Below are 22164 nucleotides of genomic sequence, written 5' to 3' on the forward strand. Positions count from 1 at the left end.
CTCACAGGCATTTTCTGTTTCTTGCTTTTTCCTGTGTGTGCTTTTTATCCATTTGTTCCCCCCCACCCTGTCATACATTTCTGTTTCTTTTCATAGCTCATAATTTTTTGTTGGAACTTGGACATTTAGATAATACATCGTAGCATCTCTGGGTACTGATTCCCACACTTCTGGGGCTTGTAATTGTTATTTGCCTGCTTATTTGTTTAGTGACTGGCTGGATTATTTTAGTGGGAAATCTCTGATGTTGCTCCTCAGGGGATGCAGCCTTGGGTATGCCCACAGTCACCCTGGGATGACGCTGGTCTTCGCAGTCCTCTCTTTAACTTTCTCTTTCCCTGACCACACCCAGCTGTTAAATTCCACTCATTTCCAGCTCATTACTCTATTGATTTCAACAATGTCCTGGGGTATAAATATAGATCTGCTTCACAGATCTATCCAATCAAATCCAAGCTCCTTTGAAGGGACAGTTCCTGAGGTCACTACTTAAGATTTGTTCTGGCCCCAGGAAGTCTCTTTCTCTCTGGCAAACCAGCCTGCCTACTATTTACCTTACATCTCCAGTGACTCTAGAAATCTTCTCCCAGTTGCCTCTCACCATAACTTCCCTAAGGGCATTTCTGAGAGTGCTATTGGCTTGAACTTCTCTACTCTCTATTGCAAATAAATGCAGCTGCTTTGGGAAAAGATTTGGGGCTCTCTGTTTCATAGTTTGTTTCTATTCCCAGGCAACACTATTTCTCAGCAGTGTCGTGCCCATGTATAGCCTCTGTTCCATGAGTGGGGGCTAGGCAGAAGAAGGAGTCCCCACCTCTTGGCCACACTCACCTAGAACTTAAATTCAGCAACAGGTAGCTTGGACCAGGATAGAAAATGTCCTATCTGGGAAGACAGTCCTTCAATTGGGAGCTGGGGGCAAAGGAGACCTTGTGTTCTTGGTTGCACTAGTCTGGAGTAGCGTTTCCATTTCGTTGAGCTGGGAGGTGGGAGGAAAGAGGGTCCTGGTTCAAATACCACAGATTCGCTGTTCTTACCAAGTTTTAGTAAATTTTCTTGAATAAATGTTTCATTTGCTGTGTGCACTTAGGACCATTTCTAGAGACTTTAAATGGTTCTTTTAAAATAATGTCCACCAGTTTCACTGGAGAGTAGGTTGGATAGTGCCTCATGCTGTCATACTAGAAGTGGACTCTCTTTCAGAACCTGTAATGCTTTATTTTAGGGTGTGACTATTTTATAAATACATATACATCTCCACAGAACAACAGTTCTCTAACTTTAATATGTACATAAATCACCCATGAAACTTGTTAAAAAATGGAGGTCTGGGGGCCTCATGCCCCAGAGATTATGATTTTCTAGGACTGGGGTGGAAGCCAAAAAGAAATCTACACTTTTAGCAAGTCTACTACAAGATTCTTTGAAAAAAAAATTGTACTAAAAAGACTAATGCATACAAGCTAAGACTCATCTCTTTTTCAACAGGTTTTATGTGTACTAAGAGACTCTGTGGCTATGACAGGGTCAAATCCTGGCTATTAAACATGACAATCGTGTGTGTGCCTGTGTGTGTGTGTGTGTGTGCGTGTGTGCACGCATGTGTTCCCCAAAACCTGAGCTCTCTGGGGCCCTCCTTTTTCTAAATTCTGCCTTCTGTTGTGAAAGGCTTTCTCACAAATTCTCCTTCCCCTGTGTGTGGCCTCCTGCTCTGATGGGAGTGTGGGCGATGGAAGTGGGGTCACTTCATCATAGGAAGTGCTGTCTGTTTGGGGGTAGGGAATTACTTGTGGGATCATGGTTTGGGGCTGCTGAGAATCAGAGATGACAGAGGACCCCAGAGCAAGGCTTCTCAAATTGGGGTCAGGAAACCTGCTCAGAATCTTTACCTCTCCCGCACCAGATCTGATTTTTCCTTGGTGCTACCATTTCTAACTTCCCCTCAAAACAAAGAGAGCACCACAGGCTTTGCTGCAATTGGTCTGATTTGCACACCATCAAGTGGCAGTATGTGCCTCTGGTGAGCAAATTAATAGGATTAAAGCGGCTATCAACATGCAGCAGCAGAAGGGCTTCCTACTGTCCAGCTGCACGTGGTTATCACTAATGTGAGTCCTCACAGTCCTAACAACAGAAAATGAATATCACTTCATATTTTAAAACTCCAGACAGAAACCATTAGCAATTTATTTCCCCCAAAGAACCGGCTAATTAAAGTTGTAAATAAGACTGTGTTGTTTGTATGCGCTCCTGTGAATGTCTTTTTCACGAGGAACTGGAGCATAGGTGGCTACCTGATTGTTCTGTTGCATATTATAGTACAACCCGATCCTAATTCCATCTGCCCACACTCCCATCAGAGCAGGAGGCCACATTCAGGGGAAGGAGAATTTGTGAGAAAGCCTTTCACAACAGAAGGCAAAATTAAGAAAAAGGAGGGCCCCAGAGAGCTCAGGAAACCTGGCTTTACGAGGCACTATAAGAAGCCAGAGAATATCTTCCTACTGGATTTAGTAGGTGGGTTATTATTATTATTATTATTATTATTAAAGATCAAAAGAATAGGATTCCCCAGGGGAAACTGCAAAAAAACATGTTATAACAAAAAGCCAAAGATCAACCAATTTTAACCTTTTTCTTTCAGAGTCGCTCATGCACCATACTCAGTGGGGCATTATACTCCCACACTATCCACATGTTAATAATTGATAGCCTTTATTGGTACCAATTCACAGACAAAATTTAGGAAATTTCTGATTTTGCTTCCACGATTTAATGATATGCAATTATTTCTCAGTAATGGTCACCTCAGCTGGGGTCGGGTCTTTAACTGGTATATAGAACTAGACATGAAAACTAAACTTAAAAAACAGAAGAATTATAACTAGATCATCTTCATTTACCAAACAGTATGCCTAGGGGTTCTTTAAATTATAAAGAAGAACTGGTACTTTATAGAGTTAATTCACAGACCATTAATTACTATCAATGAATGAACAATAAGCGTTAAGTCAATACTGATTATTAATTGAAAAATATACCTGACCTCCCCTCATTTAAATGGAGCCCCTTTTGTTATTGTCCATCGTAGCAGCACTGACTCTTCCAACGTAAGACTTACTGATTTATATTTACATATTTACTTATGAGATTCTATAGTATCACCTGTCTCTCCACTGGAACCTCCGAGGACAGACCACTTTGTTCACCACTATATGCTCAACATCCAGCACAATGTCTAACCCTTAATTATTTGTGGAATGAATGAAGAAAGAAGTCATGAGGTTCTTGGGATCTTATACTGGGGAGGGTGATCGGTAGGCTTTAGGATTCCCTTGAATCCCCTGAAAACGCCTAAAAAAAAGTTGTCCACATACATTTCTCTGGAAAGAAGACCCACAACTTTCATTAGATTTCAAAGGGGTCTGTGACCTCCCCGAAAGGTAAGGGATCACTGGCCTATTTCACTGATAAAACAGGATTCAGTAGCAAAGAACTCACCTGTAGCCTGAAACAAAGTACGCTGCACGTACCTTTACATGGACAGATGTGTGGGCATATGTATAGGTTCTTTTCCAAGAACCGAAAAGGAAATGCCTCAGTGAACTTACAAAACAATCCACATTCCCACTTCCCCTGAGTAACTGATCATTCCTACAGTCACTGGGCTCCAGCAGTAGCTGCTTAAATTCATCTGCTTCTTGGCAGCAACATCCATCACTCAGGCCAGAGAAAAGGAGTCTGTAATTCCCTCCATTCACCTCCTTGGGTTGCTGACATCCGTCTTAGGGGAAGTCCCTTTTAATAAGAAACCTGTAAACCTCCCAGTTAACAAAAGTACCTGCCGCGTTTATAACGCACCAGTTCAGCCAATTTGATCAAACAACCCTGGGATTTCCCTTCCCCTGCCCTGCAGCCCGAGAGGAGAGCCAGCCTAATCAGGCTAACCAGGCACCGCAAAGGGAGACTAGAGACGGGCTGGAACATGCTAATTGGCTGTTGTATATTAAACCTCCTCTTCTTCCCTCCCAGCTCCAGAAGATGCTTCCCTTCAGTAAATTTCCTCCCTCGTTTTTATTTTTTTTGTCCTGAAAATGGAGACTTCAGGAGTAAATTTGTCAGAGGAAAGGTTTTTGATGTGTTATTAACTCTCAGTTATCCATATTGACAGAGAAGAGCAGTGGTGCAGATAATTCAAAGCCAAAGGCTCTTTCCATTTAACTTTGTAGTTCATTGTTTTGAGGGGCCTGATGGTAGACTTACCTCCCTAATTATGTTTGTCTTTGCTTCTTATTAAAATGAGTTTGTCTGCCTTAGGGCCAGGCAGTTGGGTGACATGAAGATTCTGGCACAGAATTTGTAAAATTCACCAGGGGAAGTCCACAGGGCACAAAGATAATCAAACTTGACTAGATTTGAGTTCATGTTCTCAATCACCTGTGATCAATTGGTTTGCTCCTCTGTGACTAAAGCAAGCCTGGGATGAGACATAATTATAGAAGACTAGTTGGACTAGTCTTTACATTTAGATGAACACAAGACTGCTGTGGCCCAAACTGGTAACACAGTCAATATTGATCTTTTCCCTGCCTGGTCCCACAACCTTCTATTCCGCAGCCAGAGCTCCCTTCCCATTCAAAGCTCACGCTGCTCACCTCCACCTTACATCCTGCAATGGCTCCCTGTGCTAATCATTAGGGCTATTCACAAATACCCACTCTCTCCTGCCCAACATGTGGAGGTAGGACCATATACCTCCACCCACGATGTTAGATGTGGCCGTGTGACTGGTGTTGGGTAGGGAAATGCGTCACTCCTAGGTGGAAGGTTTCAGAGCTAGCGTGCGCTTGGCTACTTGCTTTGTCTGCTGAGGCACTGGCCGCACCTGAGACAGTGGCTGCTCCCTCAGTCTGGGCGTCTCATCGAGTGAGTGCGATGAGCACAGCCCCCATCCGCCAGTGATGGGCGTGTGGCAGGAACAAGAAATGAACCTCTATTACTTTAAACCACTGAGATTGTACGGTTCTTAGGTCACTCAGCATCTCTGTCACCGCACATATCAAGCTGTACCATGACTGTCTGAGTTATCTCCCTGACTAGACACTGAAAACTTGAGGCCAGAATTATTTCTGTGTATAACATAGTCCAGTGTATACCATTGTTAAAACAACTCCATAGAAAATGAAATTATCTTCTTTTCTGGCCTCTGTGATCCTCTGTGTTTATGTTTTTCTAACACCTGCCCCTCTCCCAGCATCACCAGATGAAATGATATGGTGTCTTTGGAGTTCAGATATACGGGGAATGGTGGAGCTATTCTTTTGGACCAGTAGTACAAGCAGGAAGAGCTGGCAGAGGGGAGAGAGAGAGATGTCGAGGCATACTTAGGCTGCAGACATTTCAGATACAACGGGACCAAGGGGCAGACAAGATTTCAAAGTCTTGGGGAGACCACATGGAAAAATTACTATCCCAAAGTGTTAGTTTTAGGAGGAGTCACAGGTGTCATCTGGACTAGATTCCTGTATCACCAGCATCTTCATTATCATAACTCCGATATTTACTGATAATGGACCATGTACCAGGCACATCTCCAGCCACCTTACAATTAACTCACCGCATCCTCACGGCAGCCCTATAAGGTGGCTATTATTATTTCCATTTTACAGATGAAGAAATGGAAGCACAGCCAGGTAAATTTCCTATGGCCACACAGCTAGCAAACATCCCTCTCTGAATTCAGCGTCTGCTTGAAGTCTCCCCATCCCGGGGAGCTCACTAACTTCCAGTACATCCCACCTCCTGAGCCATGTGCTGCCTCCCCCTCCAACTGCCGTCCCCTGGACTGTTCTGCCTCCTAGACCAACACAAAACAATTCCACCCTCTTCTCTCCAAGGCGGCCCTCCACATAACTGAAGGCAGCAACTGTGTGTCCCGCAAGGCTCCTCTTCTCTAGTCTAAGCAGCCCAGTTCACTCAACCGTTTCCAACGCGCCACAGCCTGAGGTGCCTCTCAACCCAGCTTAGTGACTCACACGTGCCAGTGGGTTTAGTCAGCGGAGTGGAACTGGGCACTCTCCTTTCTAGTCCTGCACTGGGCTGACGGCTTCTACAACCCTAGCACGTTCCCTTCACCCTGTAAAGCAGGGTCCAGAGGCAGAAATGAGGCCATAGTCTGCTGCGGGAACAGCCGGCTCACCACGTGTCCTGCGCTCGTCCCTGTCTTGGCAAATGGAATGCTACAAGGGGCCGCGTGTTCAGAGTTGCTCACTCCTCCTCGGCTTGCAAGTCTGTTTCTGCCCTCTCCACCGCAGCCCCGGCCCCCTCGTTATTCTCCTGCCCCCGAGAAGAGACCCTGCACTCACCATGGAGTTCATGGCGAAGTGATTGTGCTGCGTCTGGAGGTCCAGGGCGTGCTGGTAGCTGACTCCAATCTCTGTATGGCTCTGGAGGAATAACTCCTTGTTGTGGCTTATCCAGTCGAACATCTAGAGGGGGAAAGAAGGTGCACAGTCATCATGGGGGTATGGGTCCAACAGCAAGGAACTTTCAGAGCTACTGGGAGAAAAGCAGCCTTCCTGCTGGGGCCCAGTGAGGACCAGTCATCATGCTCAGGGTCGGGGGTGGCCCACACCCTGGCTTCCCAGGAGAGCCCTCCTCCTTAGCAGAAGGCCCTGCCACCAGCCTCCATGTTCCCCTACAGAGCCTAGAGGAAGAGAGAAAATGAGTAAGAGGACCAAGGAGAAGGGGGAGGAAGCTGCTCACTTTCCCTAGTTACTTCCCCTTTTAAAAGCTTTTAGAAATCGTCAAAAGCCACGCCCCCCTCAATGCGTGCTTTAGGGCCGGGTGAAGTGGAGACAAGTGGGAGGTTTAATCCACTCCCTACTGCCCCAGCAGGAGAGAGAGACACTTGTTGGAAGCCACAGGGCATCCTAACATGCCCCATCCCACTTACACTGCCCGACCACATATTGTTGAACTGACTCTGAACGCAGTCACCTTTTCTTGTGACTCCACAGCCTCACAGTTCCAGGGTTTCTGCTATGACCCATGAGGAACCAGCAGAGGAGGATTTTAAGGGTAGAGTGAATACTGCCTAGCACAGTGGGCACTGAGCCATTTTCCTCCCCACGGCTCTGTACCTGGTTTTCATTTAGGTTTCCACCTCTCCCACAGGTGGCCCACTCACTTTTAGGGGAGCTAATCAGAACCTCAATTCCAAGGGAAAGCCTGGTCACTCTAAGGGTTACCCCTTCTCAGGACACCAGATCTAAGCCAATCAGTGTGTGACATTTCCTGACCCATGGGATTGTCTTAGAAACGGGAATGTTATCCAATTCAGTACAATAAAACACAAAGGGCAGTTTGCTGGAAGCTCCTGGGAAAACAGAACTGTAGTTGTTTAGATATGACTTCTCTTCCTCTGATACTGTCGTTGTGACCCTGCACCTCAAATTGCTGTACTCATTCTGCTGGCAGCTTGAGGGTGAAGCCAATGGGCAGAGAAAGTGTGTAGCCAAAACAATGGCAGGAAACAAGCAGAGCCCTGATTAAGCCTTGCCTGATCTCCACACTGTGTCTGGACTTGCTTAGTACCTGAGCCAAGAAATCCTCTTTATTATTCAAACTGGTTTAATTTGGATTTTCTGTAATTCTCTGCCCAGAGTAGTCAAGTGATATAGCCAGGAAACGTGTTAAACCTTTGGAGAAGAGGATCGCTATACTTGGAACTCATGGTCCATAGTTTGGGATGAGCTAAAGGCTGCAGCTCAGTTGCAGAGTAGAGCAGGGAAGAACGGAGCACAGGTGTAGGCTGAGAAGCTGCAAAGATCACGCCAGCTTTCCTGGAAGGCAGAATCACAGCCTCATTCCATTCTTCCCCTTTAAACGGAAAAGCGAATTTACTTTTTCAGTTACGTTTAACCAGCATTTATCGGACACTCATTACACGCCAGGCACTATACAAGGCAAAAATGATTAATATGTGGTTCTTGAGTTTAAGTGGCTTAAAAGCCAGTGTGGGAAGCAAACATGGACTCAGATACAGAGTTAGCACAACTTGGCATATGACCTGATTAAAATCACAACTCAACAAAGAAATCTATCAAGATAAAGGTCAGTGTGGTGTATCAAGGTAGCAGCCTCTCTTGATGGTGTGAAGAGAGGGAAGAGCAGAGAAGGCTTCCCAAAGGAGGTGACACCTGACTTGACCCTGACTCAGGTAGGAATTAGCCAGGTGAAAGAGTGAGATGTGGGCTCCACGCAAAGGGAAGATCAAAGGGGCAGAACTGTGGGGCAGTCCAGTGCGTAGCGGGCTCTGAAAGCACCACTTCTGTGCTTCTGGACCTGATGTGAGGAGAAGATGTGGCTGGGGAGGTAGAAGGGACCATGGAGAGTCCTGGACACAGGCTTTAGGAAACCTGGACCATATACTGTGGGCAGCAAGATGTCAGTGGAGGGTTGTAAGCTGAGCAGTGAAATGTGATGTGAGCTTTGAGAGCAGCATGGGATGTGGACTGGCGGGGAGAGATGGAGCAGTAAGAATGGTTAGGAGGCTGTAATCCTGGGGAGCAAGAGCGAGAACCTGGAAACCCAGATGTGGGGAGTGACAGTGGAGTCTGTGAAGTGGGCAGAGCGAGAGTTACTAGGAAGGGACTGAGGACTCCCAACTGTTTGGGGAGGGAGGGTGAGAAAGAGAGAGGGAAGACAGCCAGGTATCTGGCATGGCGCCCTGGATTCTTGTAAGAGATGGTGCCCCCATGGCACCACCTCAAGAGGAGGGCAAGAAGCTGGGGTAGGGGAGGAGAGACAGCAGGTTCCGTTTCAGATGCTGAGTTTGCGAGGCTTAGGAGACCTTCAGGTGGAGGTGTCCTGTGGGCAGTTAGAGTTTTGTCTGGAGGTCAGGAGAGGGACACCAAGGCTATGACAACCCATGGTTAAGTATAAGCACATCACCTTCCCAAGGCAAATGGGCATAAAATGGGATTGAATCTGGAGATGATTCTCCCTTTTGAATTACCCAGATCACTTCCAGCTACCTACACAGATAAAGGGCAAAAGTATCCTTCACTTTCAAGTGTCAGCAGATGCTCCAGGCTGGGGGTGCCTGCGGAGGCTGGGCAGGATCGGTGGCGTGCGCCACGCTGGGTCTGCCAGCCACAGCCAACCCCACACCACAGGCACGCGGTCAGCGCTTTTTAAAATTACTATTAAGGACAAGAGGGGAAGAAGACAAGTGCCCCAGGAGTCTAAAGGAACTTCACTGTGTAATTTTTGTTCTTTTAAATTCTGCCTCTCAACCCCATTTAAAAATAATCCCTCATCTCTTTTCCTTGTTGACCAAAGAATCAATAAAATTAATGAAAATCTGAAATGCCTGAAGTCCTTGGAACTTAGGATGAAAAGTGCTCACTCATACTTTCTTGTCTATCCCAGTGGCCTAGAAGTGACCTTCCCTGTATTTTCTGTTAAATGAGTACTTAGATATGCTAATAAACAGAGAGTTATGTGCTAGCACCAGAATGATTAGATTGCCTGGCGCCAGGTCCCTGCTGGACTACAGAGCAAGGAGAGCTGAACACGGGCCAGTTAAGGAGAAAAGCAATAACAACAGTGAGTTAAAAGGCAGGCGAGAGCGGAGAGTGCTGGAGGAACCGCACGCCTCGTTGAATGGGCTTCTCACACAATGAGGTCTGCACCCAGGCCACTGCGCCCCATCTGCCTTCCATACTGGAGCACACGAGCTGTCTCTGGGGGCTGCGCATTCTGGGAAAGTTCAGCTGTGCCGGAGGCCAGAGGCAGTGCTCCAAGGAGGTGACACTCATCTCAGGCACCTAGGGACCAGACAGTCGATGTGATATCAGGAACCACGGTCTCTCCAACGTGGCAGTTTCCTAGGGACAGTCTCAAGTCTTCTCTAGGCCTGAATCTGCTGCCTAATTGTACATAATACTCACTTTTGTGAGCCTGGTTGCCTGCAAGGGTCACCAGCATTTCTGCTGCATTCACTGCAGCTGGCTGCAGAGAGAGAACGTGTGTGCGCGCACACGCATGTAAGCACCCATGTGCGTGTGCATTTAAGTGGGATAAGGACTAGGCTGGCTCTGGGCCTGGCTCTGTCACTAATTACCCATCAGACTGCGGGCAAGTCTCTTCTTTTCTGGGCTTCTCTTCATTTCCAAAGGATAAGCAGTGCCCAGAATGGAGGTAAGCATCCTGGTTTACAATCAGCTCAATTTGGAAACTTACGGAGTGTATTTTTTTCCATTCAAAATAAAAATTAGTTTTATTGAGTCTCCTGGGTCAGAATGCTTATTCCTTGCTACAGCTTAACATTTCTAACTTTTGAATACAAAGAATGACTGTAAGAAAACTGGCATTGTTCTTAATAGCCAGAGAAATGCAGCTTCTTAGTCTCAGCCTTGACATCTATCTGTCCAGTGCTTTAGGGTTCAAAATGTCCATTCACAAGCATCATCTCACTGCCTCCAGCAGGCCCACTTTACGGATGGAAAACAGGTTCAGAAAAGTGAAGCCCCTCCAGTGGGCTTCATTCAGGCCACCCAAGGCACATTCACTGAGTGTCTGTTGATCCAGGCTCTTGGGACACTGCCCTGCCTCCTGCATGTGACTGTAGGAACTCCTCTGCCCAGGCTCCACAGAGCAGTTGCCCCCCAGAAGGCAGCCGTCAGTGCACTGTGGGGCTCCAGCGGTGGGAGGATGCTGCCCCTCACATGCGGCCATTCAGTGGCCAGTACCCAGCCCCCTCGTCTCTGCCTCCCACCTGCCCCCTCAGTGCCTGGGGATGGCTGATTCAAATAGCTCCACTTCTCTCAATAAATACTTACTGAATGAAAGAAATGCATCAGGGAGTTGGTCACAGGCTCTGGGGTTGCTAATCTCCAGACAAGCTGACCCTTTCTAAACTAGGACATTTTATGATTTGATCTATTTGAATTGGGCTTTCTGGAAGACACCTGAACTAGACACTGGAACAAAAATCTAAAGAAAAAAAAACCCCAAAAACTAAAGAAAATATCTCCACAGTGGTTTCAAACATTTTGAACTGTCTTTTTTTTTTTTGAGAAGACACAAATGGTAGGTTCAACAAAATGTAATAAAACAACAAAATTCCTCCAGGAGGAAAGTTCATTTCTAAATAATGAAATTTTATCTCTTTGTTTGGAAACCAACATAGTTTTGTCTCATTAAGAAGATAGATGTTACATGTAAGCTACTTGGGGTTTTTTTTTTCCACGTTTTGCAAAGTAATGTTTTTATGCTGGCTTAAACTCAGTGAAAATATACAAATCTAGTTCTTAATATATAATAAATGATAAATGAATCTATTTAAAAGCAAATTAGGAAAATAAACAGAAACCTTTTCTCCTTTTCTTTTAAATATGGGGATAGCTAAAAGGTTATTATTGTTCTGTTTTTAATAAAGCATAAACTATTTCATAGAGCAAGGATATTAAATAAGGAGCTTGGTCTTATTTTCCTTCATTTGCCAAATTTAGCAACAGCGTCTGATTTAGAGTTTTAACTTTCAAACTACCTTACCACCTAGTGTTAGTGATTTATACTGTCTGTAATTTAGATGACACTGGTTTTAATTTGCTCATTTTCAGGTTTGGTGACTTGGTTGAGAGGACAGAAGACAACCAATGGATTTTCTTTCCTAAATATGCACATTCCAGTATCACCCGTTGTCCCCTGTTACCCTGCTTGGACACTGCAGCGACCCATCCATAAAAGCCTGTGCCCTAAAGAATACTAACAACCTCCTTGCCAGAGGACCTTGCTACATCTGAAAACTTGCTGTGCAGTCAACTCCAAAATAAAATGTTACGTGAGTTACAGTGCAAAGAACAGAGGCTTCAAATCAGGAGACTTGGGTTCTAGTGCAGATCTGCTTTATAAACTTTGACAAGTTAGGTTAATGGTCTAAATCTCAGTTTCCTTACCTTGAAATGGGGATAAAAATGTATACTATTTCAACCTTAGCATAAAAGTGAGATTCAAATAAGACAATAGCTTCATGCTTCGGTCAGTGCTATACACCAGATAGATTTTCAAATCTACACAGTGAGCATATTCTATCGCACGTAGTTCCCTAATGTTTTGTTTTAGAGCACAAAACAGACGAAAGGTGTGGATTTAAAACTGCACTCTGTTCATTTTGCAAAATCACCATGGGCTCATGGAAATCCCGTCTGCGGCTCGTACACAAACATCCACAGCCCATCCCTCCCGAAGACGCACTCCCAGTGCCCCCGCAGGGCACTGCCCAGACCAGGGATACCCATGCATCCTCCCGCTGCCCCCACCCTGACACACACTCAGGGCCCTGTGGTGCCTTTGCCCACACAGGACTCAGAGCTCCGTACACTCTCTCAGGGTCATGCCTGAGGGCACTGTCCCCTCCTGCCCTCCCGGTGTAGCCTAACCAGGGATCTCACCCGCTCCTGCCTTGCTTCCAAACTCCCCCTTCCGCATCCTCTCTGCCACTCCCCAACCCTTCCACTATTAAGAGATTCAATCCCTTTGACTCTTAACAGTTTTTTTACTTAGGAGAGACTCCTACTAAAATGTATTATTCCTGCAACCCCTCCTGGAATTAATTTATCCAGGATACAGAAACAGCCTATTAAGAAAGCAAGGCACTTTGTGAGCATGACCCAGGGATGAGATCTTAGAATGGGGTGGCAAAGGAGCCCTACATCAAGAGAGAGAGGGCTTAAAGTGAGAAGTGGGTGGGAATTAAGGGCAAATTTCCCCACCTGACAACTCTGGCTGACCCCGGGCACATGTCCTCAGGCAAACAGGGCAACACACAGACCCCATGTGTGTGTTCTGGCCTAGGACCCTTAAGACCCTTCAACTTTGTTTTCAATTATCCACTCACCTAGGATTGAGCTTTCCTGATTTTCCAAAGCGGGGTAGAGAAAGAAAAAATAAAGGAACACAAAATTTGGATCTAGTTTCTAGGTTCCTAGAATTCCTTACAGAAGAGAGTTTGACATCTCTCCTCTTCTGTCTCCTGCAAGGCCTGCAGGCCATAGGGAGTCCGAGGTTCTGGGAGGCCGTCCTTACACTGGTGTCTATAGACAGGGGAGGTGGTTGGGACTTGTGCCAATAGACAGTTAATAAATATCTACTGAGGGAGAGAAGGTGTTCCGGGCCCTGCCTGTTTTCCTTTAGGCTTTTGGAATGTCAGCTGGCATTCTTGTATATACGGTATAAGAGAGAAGCCATTTTTATCTTTCACCATAAATCCAGCTGCTCTCAGAGGATGGCTCAGCCTGGTTACCTGGAGACCCCAGCACTGTAGCCTCAGGAATCAGCCAGGGCATCAAACAATTTCACCAGCCAGACTGTGTCTCTGACCTGTAGACATTCTATCGATCCCCTAGCATATTTCTTACCCACTCCACGCCCAAATTCCCTAATTCCCAGATCTCAGATCTAACATCCTAACAGGCTGCTCACATCTAGAACTGCTCCAGTTTCTCTATAAAAGAGGCAAATGTCCCTATTTGCTCCCACTGTGAGCAAGGAAATAACAGAACCTTTTCCCCTTCTGCATATGCTAATCTGAACTTCAGTTAACATCCCAGTTTTGTCTCCCTGGAAACAGAGAAAGATAGTATGTGCCAACATGTTACTAAGTCATGCTGCCAGTGGTAAAAACACCCCCGATTGGTAAACTGTATCTGGATTAGAAGGACTGTCAATAAACTATAAATAACTGATGGGGACAGCGTTCCTTGATCCTCCCTGAAGGGGGTGACTCTTGTGACTGGTGTGTCCATTGCACGAACCCTGGAAGCTGTGCCAACAGAGGATACTGGCTTCTGTGGGGCATGGGTTGTTGAGCCATGGGAGCTTCTGCCACTGCCCACCATGGATCTTGTCTCCTTGCCCCTGAGCTGGATGGTTGCAAGGACTGTCCTGCTGGGAAACCACAGCTTCCATCTTATACTGTCCTGACTGGATCAGCGCCAAGGGTGGCCCATAGCAGTCTTTCAGTCTGAACGCTTAGTAGAACCTAAGAAGACTCCTTGGTAGGTGTGGCATCCATACTGCAGAGTCAAACTCTGTGTATATAGTCTCTCCTTGTCTTCCATTTCTCCATTCTCCTTTCTCATTTTCACCTTCTCTCAATAACAGCAGTGATGATAATGGTGACAACAACAATAATAGCAACGAACATTTGCTGAATGCTCACTCTGCGCCGGGCACTATTCTAAGCATTTAACATATTGAACTCACTTTATCCTCTCAATAACCTCCTAATTATCTCCCCAACGTTAACCCCCAGTAGTATCATCTCCATTTTACAGACTGAGAAACTAAGGCACGGAGAGGCCCAAAGCCACAAAGCTAATAAGCGGCAGAGCTGAGATTCAAACCCAGGAGGCCTAGTTCCAGCGCTGATGCTCTCAACCCTGCGGCTCCACCTTCCAAAATGCTCAGAGCTTCATTCTGTCTACCCTTCCCATCATCAGCAAACTTTCAGAAGTGCATTCTGCCGCCCCTGCTGCTTTTGTTTTCCCTCCATCCACTTCCTCTTTAACTCCTTGTAACACCTTCTACCTTCACTGCTTTCCTAAGTCTGCACCCACAGTGAAAAATAATTGCTTCCTTTCTGAGGTCTTGACCCTTCCCTTGGTCTCTCAGAAGAATCTGATGCATTCCCTTCTGAAACTCAACCGTCTCTGGCCTTCTACACCAGGTCATTTTCAGGGGCAGGCCATCCGGCTGCAGACGTGATCAGCATCCCCCTCCTGCTTTCACAAGTCGCTACTGAACCCTAAATTCTCCCCGGAGAACCAGTGCTTTCACCCACTCACACTCTCTTCCTTGACATACCATGTCTAGTCTCAGCACAACAAAAACAATAGGAACGCTCTAATTTCAAAAGCTCACCAATCCTTCAGTTCCACACTGATTTATTAAACTTGCCTCCCACTTCTCTGGCTGCCCCTTCATGGCTTTCTTTCCTGTCCCTCACACCCTTACTGGGACAGTCTCAACCCTTGGCCCTCAGCCCTCTGCCTTTTATTCGTCAGCTCTGTCCATTTGAAAATCCATCTAGGCTCACAATTTCAACCACACAGATAGTATTTCCTGTTTCATGCGCCAGGCCCTGTGCTAAGTACCTCCACAGACTATCTCGTTCGCCTTTATAATAATGCAGAAAAAGGGTACTGTTAATTCTGCTTTCAACATAGTGAAAACTCAGTACAAAGAGCTGAAGTAAATTGCCCGAGATCATACAGCCTGTAAGTGATGAAGATAATTTAGAATCTAGTGTCCATCTGAACCTAATTTCCTCTGCTCCAGGGTGTTCTCTAACCTTAGCTTCCCCAGTAACTGAGAGGAATATGTGCCTGGCTCTGCACAGTGAGATTTACACATGTTCTCTTAAGCCCCACAGCAGCCCTACGAGATAGTAGATAACATCATCACCACCTTTGTCTAGTTGAAGAAACAGATTCAGAGAGATCAAATAACTTGGCCAAGGTCACACAGTCAGGGTGCACATTAAAGACTCAAATCTAAGTCTATATGACTCCAAAGTCCATGCTTTTTTTTTTTTTAAACATCTTTATTGGGGTATAATTGCTTTACAATGGTGTGTTAGTTTCTGCTTTATAACAAAGTGAATCAGTTACACATATACATATGTTCCCATATCTCTTCCCTCTTGCGTCTCCCTCCCTCCCACCCTCCCTATCCCACCCCTCTAGGTGGTCACAAAGCACCGAGCTGATCTCCCTGTGCTATGCGGCTGCTTCCCACTAGCTATCTACCTTACGTTTGGTAGTGTGTATATGTCCATGCCTCACCAAAGTCCATGCTTTTAAACTACTATCAAATTGTCTCCCAAATGCACACCTAACTTGCAGATTATTCCTAGTCACATGGTGCCCATGGATTCAATGTGAATATCCCCTTGCTGTTCCAGTAGCACCTAAAACTATTCTGCCTGTTCTATGAAAACCCGTACCTTCTCTTGACACCCCACGTCTTTACCCCGCCCCCCCACCCATTTGTTCTCTTTCCTCAAATTACTCTGAAATATACGTGTCACTTTCCACTGCTACTGATACTCACCACTCAGCCCCTCCTGCCAAGATTACTGCAATTACTCCCTTACTGATCTCACTGAGTCTGTTTTCTTCCTTATACCCAGCAATCTGCCCCCACCAGGTTCACTGCTCTAATACACTGCTTTCACCCTGTCATTCCCTCAGTCCAAAAAAAAAAAAAAAACCCCACAAAATTATTGTTGCTATCTATTATCTATATTGCAAAATCCAATCTCCTTACTCTGGCATTCAAGGTACCTCCCCTCCACCTTCAATTGGTCCACATCTGCCTTTCCCCCTATTCTTTTACACCCCTGTCCTACACCAAGCATCCTTTCCTGTCATATTCTATTCACTTCCATGCAAATACACTACACCATGCTCATTGCCACCCCGTGTTTGTGTTGACATCTTTCCTTCCATGAAGTACTCCATATCCAAATTATTTCTACCCTTCAAAACACAACTGAAGTCTCACTTCCTCCAGATGTCTTCTTGGAGCAGCTGAGTCCATACTGATTTCTCTTTCCTCCAAACTCACTGCTCAAGTATCTACCACAATAGTTCACAAACCTAGCCTTCATTCAGAACTACCTAAAGCGTTTTCTTAAAAAAATATAGCTTCCTAGGCCCTACCCTTGAGATTCTGATTCAGTAGGAGTCCTGCAGGTAATTCTAATGCACTTTCATTTTTATTTAAACAGTTCATGTGGACTTACAGCCTGTTCTTAATGAGGTAGCTGGTATCGAACTTAACTCTACCACATGTAAACTAGTTAAAAGCATTGGTCAACAACCAACATAGACCAATGATCCTTGAAGGAAGGGAAACATACAATGTAAGTCCCATATCCACCTTGGCTTTCTCCCTGAGGGTATTTTCCAAACTGTGGAGCCCAGAAACAGGAGCTGGGCCGAGAGCAGCAGTCTTAATGGGTATAAAACACCAGGGATTAGACTTCAGGGCTGGTAAGGTGGTTGCAATTACAGTGATAGGAAGTAAGAGAGAGGGAGCTAAGAAAAGGAGCCCTAAGAATCTTCACCGAAATCTCCTTCAGGTCCTTGGCCAGATCCTAAGCTGTGCATAGGCAAGGTGAGACTCCAGAAGGCCTAGTGGAGAACAGCTGTGGGAGGTGGAGAGCTGAACAGAAACGTCAGAGGCTACACAGTGCTGAGGAAATGTTAGGAGTTCTAAGTCAAACAGTGTAAAGAGACTTTGGTGGACACTCTGGACACTCAGTTGGGACCCCAGAAAGACCAGACTGTAAGAGTAAGACCCATATCCTAAGAATAAGGGCTATACCCTAGGATTAAAGAAAAGATGGAAGTAGATGTGTCATAGCAAAGCCTAAACCAAGGCTCAATAGGACCACGATCTGCAGTTTAAGTGCAGCCCAGAACAAAACTTAACAACATTTAGAGAAGGATAACCCAATCAAGAGTCTGTACAGTACATCATCTATAATAACCAGTAAATTATTCAACATATGAAGCAGAGAAAAGTGACCAAGAATTTAAAAAATTAAACAGTCAATAGAAACAGATCCAGAGATGATCAGGCTATAATTTGCAGGCAAAACTTTCAAAAGAATCATGAGTAACATCATAAAGAAAATAGGAGGGGAAAAGGGACAAAATGGATTAAAAGATGAAACACGGCAACAGAGTCCAGTGTTCTGTTTCTTGTAGCCAAAAGAATTCTGATATAAATAGTCACATGCCCATGATGCTCAGTACAATACTTTATTCACTTACTGAATGCCCACTGTATTCCAGACATTGGATTAGAGACTGATGATAAAAGATCAAGGTCAGAGTCTAGTGAGGGAGACAAATGTATTCAACAGTCTGTCAACTTTAAGTGTGACAAGTACTATGAAACGATGTAAAGCAACTATACTCCAATAAAGATGTTAAAAAAAAAAAAGTGTATATGATGGGCTGATAGCAGATAAGGACTTGCTTCAACTTGTTAGAGGTAGAGACGGGGAGAAGCACGATGACTCCCAGAAGGTCACAACAGCTGAATAATACTTGAAAGACAACAGGATTTAGTCAGGTGCAACAGGTGTAGACGGGAAGGGCATCTGAATGAGAGGAAACAGCTTGAAAAACAGCATGGGATGTGAGCAGGTACCAGGAGCTCTAGAGCAGGATGTGAGAGGGAGTGAGAAGGGATGATGAAAGGCAGGGAGGGGCCTAGGTTGAAAGGCAAAGGTCGAAAGGCAGAACTGGGCCTTTATTCAGTGGTAGTGAGGAAACACTGAAGGAAAGCAATAAGGTCAAATTAGCCTTTAACCCTGAACTGGGTGTCTACACTGAGGCCCCCAGATACAGTCATTTATCTCATTGCGAAGAGGAGTCCAAGTCAGCCCTGATCTCACAAAACAAAATCAACTAGCGCATTATAGACTTCTTACCAACTGAGGGTTCTTGCCTTCCCACCCCACTCCCTCTGCCCTTCTCTTCCCCCTCTTCTCCTTTTTCTTAAAAACCCTTCAATGTCTGGGTCAAAGAAGATAAATACAAAGGAGGAGATAGAGATAACATATGGAGGTGCCCAGCACAATGCATGACACATGGTGGACGCTGAATACATGCTAGCTCCTTCCCACTTCCCCTGGATTCAGACAGGATAAGCCGGCAGTCACAAAAAGAAGTTGCTTTTGGATTAGAGAAACTCAGGCTGCGACTCTTCACGCTCAAATCACACACTGTCCTTGGAAAATGAGCACACTCCTGTTAGGCCTTAAAAGGCCACTGTCCTCGGGCTTGCCCTCCTCATGCTGAGTGTTGCAATGAAAAGTCTCACCAAGCCTATTCAGACTTTGAATAGTGTTTTTTCTTTTTCTTTGCATTTGATTTCCAGTCTGCTTGCTTGGATGGACTAAATTTCCTGCAGCCCTGGCAACACACACGCTACCCCACTGTGGGGAAGGAATGGTCATCCAGGAGCCAGCGAGTCAAGCAGACGAGAAGCAGAGGAGTCAGCCCAGGCAGCCCGGGGATATTGACTCTGCGTGGCCGAATTCCTTCCATCTGAACCACAGATGATGATAAAATAGTTTCAGGAACAGCATGAGGGAATGTTCACTCACTTCCCAAAATGTAAAATTGAAGAGGTCAAACCTGATTTAATTCAAACTGAGAAAACAGTGCCCACCTTTAACCCAGAGCTACATTTAGGCATAAACTGAGCTCTGGCCCTTGGCAAGTTAATTTAGAGGAGCTAATGCTTGTTCCTGGCCTACAAGATACACTCAATAAATAGTAACTATTATGGTTACTGCAAAAATGGAGTGTCTGTCGGATGTTCTCACCCACGCATCCTAAAATCAGCTGTGGCGATTACTTGCACATCTGGGGAAAAAAATTCCACATGGGCTAAGGAGGAGGTGGCCCTCCCTTCAGGAGTCCCTCTCTGAGACAAGGGGCAGGTGCTATGCTGGAAGGGGTCTGTGCTCGGTGGGCTTGACCTTGAGCTGAGGAAGAGAGCCAGCACTCCCCTTTTCCCGTCTCCCCTCTTCCTGCAGCAGCTTCAACAATGGGGCTCAGACAGGTGGGGGACCACCAGGGAGCCAGGCTCAGGCACGTCCAGGAGGAGTTGCTCAGTCCTGCTTCCAGCTTCCAGACCACACCTGGTAGAGCATACCCCACAGGAGCTCAGGAAAGACTTAGGAATGAAGAGCCCAATCTTCAAAACCCTCAGTTTCTCTAACAATCTTCTTCGGAGGACTAAGGTAAATGCCTGTGCTTAGACAGAGTCACTGTCCCCAAGAGTAGGGCAGCAACACAATAAACAGAGAACTCTTGGTAATGTTTATGGTAACCTTCATCACCACTTCTCTGACTTTTCTGTGCCTCAAGATAAATTAACATTTGAATTTAGTCTTTCATCCTTCTTCCAAAGTGTTGCTGGGCTTTCTTTCCACCTCTGTCCCGGGGCCGTCACCCTAACATGAAGGCCTTGTGGTTCCCTTAGCTCTCCACCTTGATGTCCAGTTGGTCACCTGGTCCCATTTTCTTTCGTTCAGACTATCTTCAGGGTTTGCCCCTCTCCTTTCCATTCCCACTGTCACCTCACCTGCCCACACTTGGATTAGTATAAAAGGACCAGAACTGGTTTCCCTGCCTCCAGATCTCTCCCTCCATTGCAAGATGAAACTTGCTAACACCTCAGTTTTGAAGCAAGAGCACTGGAGTGACGTCTCTTGAAACGACTCAACAGTAGGTGGTGCTCTTGTGCCAGCCCAGAGCACTCACAAGACTTCTGTTCCATCAGGCAGCCTAATGAGTACAGACTGTGCCACGGTCCACTCTTTATTTGGCACTGACTATGTGCCTCTGGGGAACACAGTTATCTAAGACGCTGGCCCTGACCTCCAGGAATATGCAATATAATTGGGTTGGAACAGGGCCAGTTTGAGGGGGATGGATAAAGACTGTGCATGGACAGAAGCCTGTAGGACAGAAAGACCACCTCCAGCAGGGAAGAGTGGGGAGAGTAGCTGGACCTTCAGCTAGGGTAGGCTTTCTTTCTTTCTTTTTCTATTTATTTATTTATTTATTTATACTGTAGATTCTCATTAGTTATCTATTTTATACATAGTATCAATAGTATATATATGTCAATCCCAATCTCCCAATTCATCCTGCGCCCCCCCCCTTGGTATCCATACATATGTTCTCTATGTCTGTGTCTATTTCTGCTTTGTAAATAAGATAGTCTACACCAATTTTTTCAGATTCCACATATATGTGTTAACATACAATATTTGTTTTTCCCTTTCCTTCCTTCCTTCCTTCCTTCCTTCCTTCCTTCCTTCCTTCCTTCTTTCTTTCCTTCTTTCTTTCTGGCTGCATTGGGTCTTCGTTGCTGAGCACAGGCTTTCTCTAGCTGCGGCGAGCAGGGTCTACTCTTCCTTGTGGTGCGCGGGCTTCTCATTGCGGTGGTTTCTGTTGTTGCAGAGCATGGGCTCTAGGTGTGCAGGCTTCAGTAGTTGCAGCATGCAGGCTCAGTAGTTGTGGCGCATGGACTTAGTTGCTCCGCAGCATGTGGGATCTTCCCAGACCAGGGATCGAACCTGTGTCCCCTGCATTGGCAGGTGGATTCTTAACCACTGCGCCACCAGGGAAGTCCCTGTTTTTCTCTTTCTAACTTACTTCATTCTGTATGATGGTCTCTAGGTCAATCTAGGGTAGGGTTTCAGTAGGCAGATGGGAGGGAAGTCGGTGTAAACATAGGTGCGAGAAGGTGGGCCTGTGCAAAGCACACAAAAGAATGTCCTGGGGTGGGGGCTGAATGCCCAAGTCCAGTCTCACTCTCCATTCTAGGTCCTTCTGGTTTGCACCTCCTTGGACACCTCGTGACAAGGGGTGCCCCAGGGAAATATTTAGGATTAGACAAGTGCCACTCTGAGGTGGGATCAGTCAGTCCACCTGTTCTGTGTGGAGGAAACCAACATCCTTTTTTCTTTATATCAAGAAAGGGCAAGAATCCAGCTTTCCTCTGGTCCCTGGTTACTCAGGGAGAGGTGTGACTAGATTTCTGACCCCTTCCTGTGACTCCAGGTAATCGACATGGCATGGACATCACCCTCCTACACTCCTCCCCATGCAGCCTGAGCTCCAGCCACACTAGCCAGTAGATGTTTCCAGAACCCATCCTATACCCCTGAGGCTGCCATGCCTTTGTTCATCTTCTTCCCTGCACCCCAACCTGGCCTGAAGTTTTCCCCTTCTGTGGTTCCTACAGCAGTGATAGGTTCTTTGGCCAACTTTCCCCATGTAGCAGCTGTCTGTCAGTGCCCGCCCCTCCACTGCTCCAGTGTGGTAAGGCCCGACTCCAGCTCATCTTCCAACTGCCCGTTCCCAGCACAGTATCCGGCACTTATTTAACTGGCTTGTCTTCAGCAACAGTGTTCTAAGATCTTGCCAACCTGAGCACACGCTTCTAATTTCCTTTTCCTTCTACTAGTTTCTCCAGGCACCAGGGCCTCTCACCTCCCTGCTCTGCTGCCACATACTGCCCACTGTCTGCTCCAGTACCCTGGCTGTGGACGACCCT

The 22164-nt window shown here is 46.0% G+C and overlaps 1 protein-coding gene across 6 annotated transcripts in view; it reads right to left on the reverse strand.

Annotated features, from left to right (window-relative positions):
- Positions 1 to 22164, reverse strand: part of KALRN (kalirin RhoGEF kinase) — a 640054-nt gene that overhangs the window by 388258 nt on the left and 229632 nt on the right. For all 6 annotated transcript variants that reach the window (XM_065877078.1, XM_065877079.1, XM_065877083.1 and 3 more), the window contains exon 6: positions 6366 to 6488. In XM_065877078.1, the coding sequence (XP_065733150.1) occupies positions 6366 to 6488 (123 nt within the window). The remainder of the gene's footprint in view (positions 1 to 6365; positions 6489 to 22164) is intronic.

Source organism: Phocoena phocoena, chromosome 4, assembly GCF_963924675.1.
Source record: "Phocoena phocoena chromosome 4, mPhoPho1.1, whole genome shotgun sequence".
NCBI classification, from domain to species: domain Eukaryota; kingdom Metazoa; phylum Chordata; class Mammalia; order Artiodactyla; family Phocoenidae; genus Phocoena; species Phocoena phocoena.